Source organism: Chanodichthys erythropterus, chromosome 9 (genome assembly GCF_024489055.1).
Source record: "Chanodichthys erythropterus isolate Z2021 chromosome 9, ASM2448905v1, whole genome shotgun sequence".
NCBI classification, from domain to species: domain Eukaryota; kingdom Metazoa; phylum Chordata; class Actinopteri; order Cypriniformes; family Xenocyprididae; genus Chanodichthys; species Chanodichthys erythropterus.
This window is the reverse complement of record NC_090229.1, coordinates 7,723,309-7,731,896: the sequence shown is the minus strand read 5'-3', so window position 1 is coordinate 7,731,896 and position 8,588 is coordinate 7,723,309. Positions and strand designations below refer to the sequence as shown.

Here is an 8,588-nt window from a genome sequence, read left to right as displayed (position 1 = left end):
GGTGAATCTTCACCGTCAGTCTCTGAAGGCTGTGATCGACTCTTCAGGTCTGCTTTCAAGATGGCGCCGCTCGCATCTTCCACACGTGAATTGTTCACTGAGGCAGTTCGGGCTGTTTTGGAAACGTGGCCGGTGCTGCAAGTTAGTAAATTCATGACATTACATTCCGAAAAATATATTATTTATAAAACATTGTCATATTTTTAGGCAATCTTCAGTTTTAGCCGAATTTTATTTAATAATCATAAATATGACTGCTAACAGGTTAGCATGTTAGCGCTGCAAAGTATAAACAAGAAGTTAATATATTACAATAAACATATATGTACCCTTTAAGTCGTCTTGTATGGATATTTTGTCTAGCTGCACAGGAATGGAGATTATGCGCAGCTCGATTTGATCTTCCTCCCGGGAGCGGCTGCACCTACTTCTGATTTATAGATGTAATGGATTGAGAAATTAACGAGCTCAGTGTTTCCTCACAGATCGCGGTCGATAATGGTTTTGGTGGAGCTTACAGTCAGCAGAAAGCGGAGTGGATGGTGGACGCGCTGCAGCAGTATTTCATCGACAACGGTCAGAGATGTCAAATGATTCCCTCTAACACTTTATAGGATATCTTCTGATGTCAACTTACAGCAAACCCGTTTGTGCTCCCCACAGATGAGCTGCAGCAGGATGAAGTGGAGGATTTCATCTCGGAGCTCATGAACAATGAATTCGACACTGTGGTGGATGATGGCAGCTTGCCTCAGGTTTGATTTGTCTATGAATAGATTAGAATTACATATGCTTACAGATGATAAATATGTATGTTTGTGAAACTCTCCTGGTCTTGGCTCTTGCTCAGGTGGCACAGAAGGTGTGTGAGATGTTCCAGCAGTGTCAGCAGGGCAAACTGACGGAGGTCAGAGAGCAGATCAACCAGCTGAATGAGAAGAAGAGTGCTGGGAGGGCAAAGGTCACACCTGCCAAAACACCTGATGATGATGATGATGAGTGTGAAGATGAAGAGGTACAGTAGATATATATATATATATATATATATATATATATATATATATATATATATATATATATATATTATATATATATATAATATATATAATATATATAATATATATACACAAACACAACCACACACACACACATAAAAAAGGATTATAAGCCTTTTTTTTTTTTTTTAGGAATTTGACCTAATTCTCAAAAACATTACATATATTTTTGTGTAATTAGCCTACAGAAATTATAATACATTTGCATTTAAAACCCAAGCATTTTTTTTTTCATAAAAATGGTTGACTTTATTTGAGATACACATAAATTGCAAGAATATGACTAATACTGATGAATAAACATATAACAGTCCCAAACTATTTTTAAGGTTACCATATTAAGGAAACAAAAGTTACCATGGTAAAATAAACTATACTAGCATGAACTGTTAATGAAACATGGAAACTGCTGTCGATGAATGCGATTTAACATCATACCTGCATACAAATCCTTCCCAGCTAACACATGAAGTACCAGTTATGTGATTTATTGGTGTGTTTTGGTAATTTCATGGCTTAATAATTGGCAACATAACTGTGACATCGCATGCTCCTAATTGTGATATACTTGGCCTGTCACCGCAACTGAAGAGTGCGCGCCACGAGCACAGTATAACGGCTGACCCCAGGTAAAAAAAAAAAGTACACTTCTATAATCTACTCAAAGTGCTCTATTTTCTTGCACTAATTTTGTACTTAATATACTAAAAATTCTTCTTTAGTACTTCTTAAGATCATTTTAAGAACATTTAAGTGCTATAACTGTGCTATTTTGAGACACAGAAATGTATAGATTTTTTTTTTTTCACCTGGAACAGGACAGGAAAATTAGATTTTCTGAGGTGAGACTTCTTATTTAGTAGTAACAAGTTACGAAAAAGTAACATTAAAATGATGACACTGACATGTAGCCTGACATCTCGTCTGACCGCAAATACTGAATCAGGACAACACGTGTTTCTCAGGCACTCTTAAAGGGGTGGTCGATTATATTTCACTTTTTTAACTTTAGTGTGTAATGTTGCTGTTTGAGCTTAAACAACATCTGCAAAGTTATGATGCTCAAAGTTCAATGCAAAGGAAGATATTTTTTTTAAAAGAATTCTGTTTAAGGACTACAACAAATGGCTGGTAGGGACTACAAGCTTCTTCCCGGGTTGGTGACATCACTAACCCTAAAATTTACATAAACCCCGCCCCCGAGAACACACAACATAGGATGTGAGGCCATGTTGGGCTGCTTTAGAAAAGAGGAAGAGTTGTTGTAGTAGAGTGTTGTTGTCATGCCGTCATTTTACGCCGGACTGCTTCACAAATGAGGGTCAATTCAACGCTGGATTTGCACAAAAGATGAACATGACGGCACATGCTAGTCAATGAGTGGAATCATCTCCACAGCAACTACATACATTTATCCACTAACCATTCAGAAACGTCCAGTTTCATTCTAAAAGTTGTAACTTCTTCCTGAGTCTCTCCATCAGTGTCGACTCCGGTTTGAACAATGTAAGGCTGAACACCGTTACTGACAATCCTCATTTTGGCTGCGCGAGATTCTCCAGCTTTGTTGTTGTTGAGCTGTTAAAGCTCCGCCCTCTTCTGGAAAGGGGGAGCAGCAGCTCATTTGCATTTAAAGGGACACACAAAACCAATGTTTTTGCTCACACCCAAATTTGACAAGCTATAATAAATGATCTGTGGGGTATTTTGAGCTGAAACTTTACAGACACATTCTGGAAACACCAGAGACTTATATTACATCTTGTTATAGGTTCCCTTTAAACTGCATCTGACAGAAATGTCAACCTTTTTCAAAATAAAAGACTTGCATCAGAAAAACAGAGAATAATGTTTGTTGTTTCTTTGATGGCACACTCCACGACCCAATTCGGAAACACTGCAGTACAGTACGTATCGCATGCAATTGCCCCCATTAAGAATTAATGACCTCACTGGTTGTTTTTCTCTCAGGCTATGGAGTGTGATGGAGGTGCAGAGGGACCGTCAGTCAACGGCGCAGCAGTGAAGGAGCAGCTTCCACCGGCCACGAGTCATGAGGAACAGGATGATGGCTGGACGGTTGTACGCAGGAAGAAGTAGCAGGTCTTAAAGTATTAGGACTGATGGATTTCTTAATTTAAAACACATTTTAAGGACCTCTTCTACTGTGGATACGTCTGTATTTGAAACCACAACAAACTTATTAAACCTATAATGTTACATCTGACTAATGTTTAAACACCTGTGCAGATCAAAACGGATGGATCACCTCACTGGACCTCTTGGGGTTTCTTTCGTAAATTATTATAAGACATTATGACTATAGTCCAGTGATTTGCATATGCTTTGTAACTGGTGTGCTTTTGTGCATATACAAATATGTATATAAATTTCTATGGTCTAGTTATTCGCCACAACAAATTTTCCTCTTTGACTTACTGTGTATATCCTTATTTATAACTTAGGTTAATGCATGAAATGGTCCTTTATCACCCCCTTCTGTCACTGCAGTATTACTGCAACAGTAAAATGAAGTGCTGGATTTTCCATCCATGTAGTATTTTAAAATGCACATTCTGATAAACTTTTGTAATCAATGTAAGATATAATACGTCAAAATCGTGAATAAAATTCAAATTGTTTTTCATGTTTGATTATTTACATAAAAAAATACTCCATCTTCACATCCATGTTTCTAAGTGATACTTTATTCATCCATACACAGGGTTTAAGATCTCAAGTCTTTATTGAATTTAGTCAAGTATTCATAGTGTTCTGTATGTTCACAAACAAGCATTCCTCACACATATTCGCAGACAAATATAAAAAGGTGAGGGGCTTTTTTTTTCCTTTTTGTTTGTTTTTGCAGATGGCATGTCAAGGCACTATTTTAACATAAATATGCGACCCTTCTACACAATTAAATGACCATACAATGAAACTCGAGAGACTACAGACATATCTCCATGTTCAGAGATCAAAGCTTCTTTAAATATATATATAAAAAAAAAAAACAGGTTTGAGGTTCTAGCTAAGTCTGTGCTCAGGATACTGTATGTCCAGTTTGTTTTACCTTAACAGTGAGTTTACACTCTGAAAGGTGGATGTGTGATCAGACGGACCTAAATGACTCAGACCGCACAAACGCAGTGAAAGACTGTATTTTATCGGGAAAACAGAGCGTTATGAGTTGATCCAGGGGTGCTGTAGACACTCAGCAGCTGTGGCACGCTTCTCTGGGATGAACTCGAGCATTGTGAGCAGGAAGTCGCTGAACTGAGCAGCTTGATCCAGTGGCCATTCGTACTTCTCCAGTAGCACCTCAAACAGTCCCCACGGCTTCAGGTTTGAGATGTGACGCAGCTCACCTACACACACACACACGCTTGGTCAAAGCATTCTCATGCACATTCAAGGACGAAACAACATGCAAATATCAAGGTGGCCTGTTTTCAGAGAAAGTGCAAAAGTAGATCAGCACTGTGTGAAGGAAAGTTGTGAATTAAGTAGAGCTGCAAGATTCTGAATGAATAGAGATCACGATTCTGAACAGACATCAAACGAAACAAAATCATGCAATTTACTAAAATGTTAATTGCTGCAGTTTATTAAAAAATATCTATTTTGAAATGATTTTAAAAAAAAAAAATTAACAATTCAATGACTCGTTCATAAAGACTTCACTTGTTTCATTACTGGATGTATCAGCGTTTTGTGAAATGAGCGAATCTCAAATGATTCAATGACAAATACATTTTTAACAGTAACTTGTTGCCACCTACTGGTGTAATGATGTAACTGATACAATCATTATTTGAAGCATCAAGTTACTTTCAAAAGAGGATTTACTCTATTTTGATCAAGGAATCTGGTGAGTCAGTGATTCACTAATGCCGACTGGTTGCAGAAAGCGTCAATGAATGAATCAGAATGAGTCTTTCTGCTAAAAAGAAAAACCACTGGAATGAATCCAAATAAATGATGGCCAAACTAAACAAAATAATTTAATTTACTAGATGTTAATTTACTAAAATGATTTTTGTAAAATGTGTAAAAAAAGTTTTGTAAAAATGTGAAATTACTTGAAAAAAAAAAGAAAAGGTTTTAATGAATGATTCAATGACTCATTCATAAAGACTTCACTTGTTTCATTACTGGATGAATCAGTGTTTTTAAATAAATCTCTTGAATGAATGATTCAATGACAAATACATTTTTTAACAGTAACTTGATGCCACCTACTGGTGTAACGATGTAATTGATAATCTTTATTTGAAGCATCAAGTTACTTTCAAAAGGTGATTTACTCTGCTGTAGACATCTGAAGGAATCTGGTGAGTCAATGATTCACCAATACCAACTGGTTGCAGAAAGAGTCAATGAATGAATCAGAATGAGTCTTTCTGCTAAAAAGAAAAAACACTGGAATGAATCCAAATAAATGATGACCAAACTAAACAAAATAATGTAATTTACTAGATGTTAATTTACTAAAATGTTAATTACTGCAGTCTATTAAAAAAATTCTAATTTGAAATAATAATAATAAAAAAAAAGGTTTTAATGAATGATTCAATGACTCATTCATAAAGACTTCACTTGTTTCATTACTGGATGAATCAGTGTTTTTTAACAAAACACTCGAATGAATGATTCAATGACAAATACATTTTTTAACAGCAACTTGACGCCACCTACTGGTGTAACGATGTAATTGATAATCTTTATTTGAAGCATCAAGTTACTTTCAAAAGGTGATTTACTCTGCTGTAGACATCTGAAGGAATCTGGTGAGTCAATGATTCACCAATACCAACTGGTTGCAGAAAGAGTCAATGAATGAATCAGAATGAGTCTTTCTGCTAAAAAGAAAAAACACTGGGATAAATCCAAATAAATGATGGCCAAACTAAACAAAATAATGTAATTTACTAGATGTTAATTCACTAAAATGTTAATAACTGCAGTCTATTAAAAAATCTCTAATTTGAAATGATTAAAAAAAAAAAAAAAGGTTTTAATAAATGATTCAATGACTCATTCATAAAGACTTCACTTGATTCATTACTGGATGAACCAGTGTTTTTGAACAAATCTCTTGAATGAATGATTCAATGACAAATACATTTTTTAACAGTAACCTGATGCCACCTATTGGTGTAACGATATAATTGATACAAAAGGTGATTTACTCTGCTGTAGACATCTGAAGGAATCTGGTGAGTCAGTGATTCACTAATACCACCTGGTTGCAGAAAGAGTCACTGAATGAATCAGTTTTGCATGAATCATTGATGGGCCACAACAATTCAAACATCTTGTCACTGAATCATTTTGAGGCATTTTTATCTGAGATCTAGTGAGAGACGGCGATGATCAGGTGGGGTTTTTCCTTCTATGGCAGTGGAGACAGAATTATTACATTATTACTGCTCTAACAGTTATTACTACATCAGTCATGCTCTGTTGCTGGAGTTCTGAAACACGAGAGGCTCTTGTTCACATTTCTCTGTGGTTTAGTAGGCAAGCGGAGGGAACTTTGCTAACAGGCTGATCTTCAGCATGGATGTTCTGAGCTAATAATATCCTGACCGTTCATCACATGTCTGTGGAAAACCTTTCAGAATAAACACTGAGCTAATGAAGCAGCGCATCATGATGTTCTGTGGTTTGTCTATAGCCTCAGGTTTAAACAACATCATTTCTTCAAGCAAACTTCTTTTTCTTTTCAGAAATCAAAAGAAAAAGAAGTTTGCATGAAGAAATGATGTTGTTCAGCCCTGAGGAAATGTGAAATGTGACTTGGCCATGTTTTCTTCAGATTCACCCTGATATTCTCTTGTGTGTTTAGAGTGATTTGCAGTTTCTGAAGGACATTCATAGGAACAGTGTTTGTCACCTCTGCGGTTGAAGTATTCTCTGGAGTATCTGCCCGAGAGGGCGAAGTGTGGAGGAATGGAACCCAACAGCTCAATGATGTGAGCTATGTGATCTGGAAAACAATAAATCACACAAACATTTTTGGACTGGTTATCATATATACATAAAGAGCAAACTAATATCTCTATTGTGTGTATATTAGGGATGCATAACATATTAGTGCATGCTTCTGATTCACTGCGCAGTTTTAAGTGGACTTCTGTATTCTTTGATCAAATTAAGCTGTAAAATAAATAGTTTATCCCTTTAAATGCAATGGATTTTAATAGATATCAACAAAAATGGGCAAAAAACTTTAAAAGTGATTTTCTCAAGTTTTCACAACTGGAAAAAAAGGGAAGACAACCATAATTCAAATGGGTATATCTTTCAAACCATACCATACCAGGTATGACTTTGACTAGGATATCATTTTAAAGCTTATTGATACCAAAATCTCAATTTTGAAATTTGGGTCACTGTGACTCATTTTGCTGGATCAGGTCACATATATGTCTCTCTATATATTTACACATTGTGGTCGATAAGATTTTTTCATGTTTTTGTAAGAAGTCTCTTCTGCTCACCAATGCTGCATTAATTTGATCAAATATACAGTAATATTGTGAAATATTATTACAACTTAAAATAACTGTTTTGAACATTTTAAAATGTAATTTATTCCTGTGATTCAAAGCTGAATTTTCAGCATCAATACAGTGTCACATGATCCTTCAGAAATCATTCATATCCTGATTTGCTGCCCAAGAAACATTTCTGATTATTATCATTGTTGAAAACTGTTGTGCTGCTAAATATTGTTGTGGAAACTATGATACAATTTGTTGTCAGGATTCTTTGATGATTTGATCTTGTTGTATATATTGAATGGTGGTGTATACATTCATGAACCAAGACAAACAGCTCTGAGATTGATGCAAAGCAAAAAGTATTTGAAATGAGAAATAAATCTAGGCATAATTCAACTATTAGGCAATTAGTAGCTCATCCCATCAGAAACTGGTGAAAACTACTGACCAACAGTCACTGAGTTTATGTACAAAATAATACATTTTAAGTTTTTATCATGCCAATAACACTTGTTAAATCTGAAACTGAAAAAATAGAAAAACTGTGAGGAAGACCAAGACAACTGACCTTCATCTCGAGTGTAGTCCTCTCCTGAGTGAGGCTCAAACAGGTAGTCTCCAGTCGCCAACTCAAACGCCTGTTGAGACACATAATATTACTGACCTCCTTGGACATGCAAATCAATGTATGATCATTCGTCTGCAAAGACAATACTGTAGATGGGTCAATGACGTGACGGGTCATTTTTTTGTCTAAAAGGCCTTAATAGTAATTAAAAAACAAAGATCCAAAAGGTTTTAATTATATTTTGCTACATATATAAAGGTATCTTAAAGATTTTGAAGTGTCAAAAGGTAATTTGGTTTAACCGTCCAAAGGCCAATACAGCCATTTCATTTGTGATTAAAATATCTTAAAATGTAATAATTGTATAGATTTTTTATTCTGGCATAATTTTATAACATCATTTATCAACATAGTGCAAAATGGTATTAAAATCATATGTAGAAGTCATTGCTTTGT

At 35.4% G+C, this 8,588-nt stretch overlaps 2 protein-coding genes across 2 annotated transcripts in view; one reads left to right on the top strand and one right to left on the bottom strand.

Moving 5' to 3' along the window:
* On the top strand, positions 1-3,716 carry tsr2 (TSR2 ribosome maturation factor). The gene is made up of 5 exons (XM_067394420.1): positions 1-141; positions 486-576; positions 664-755; positions 851-1,015; positions 3,027-3,716. Exons 1-5 carry the CDS (start codon positions 61-63, stop codon positions 3,153-3,155), a joined length of 558 nt encoding a protein of 185 aa, XP_067250521.1. The 5' UTR covers positions 1-60; the 3' UTR covers positions 3,156-3,716.
* A 38-nt stretch (positions 3,717-3,754) lies between these two features.
* The window catches only part of srpk3 (SRSF protein kinase 3), a 31,914-nt gene continuing 27,080 nt past the window's right edge, over positions 3,755-8,588 (bottom strand). The window contains exons 14-16 of the mRNA XM_067394419.1: positions 8,133-8,202; positions 6,955-7,047; positions 3,755-4,423 (exon numbers count right to left, since the gene is read on the bottom strand). Coding sequence (XP_067250520.1) covers positions 4,239-4,423; positions 6,955-7,047; positions 8,133-8,202 — 348 coding nt within the window. The 3' untranslated portion in view covers positions 3,755-4,238. The remainder of the gene's footprint in view (positions 4,424-6,954; positions 7,048-8,132; positions 8,203-8,588) is intronic.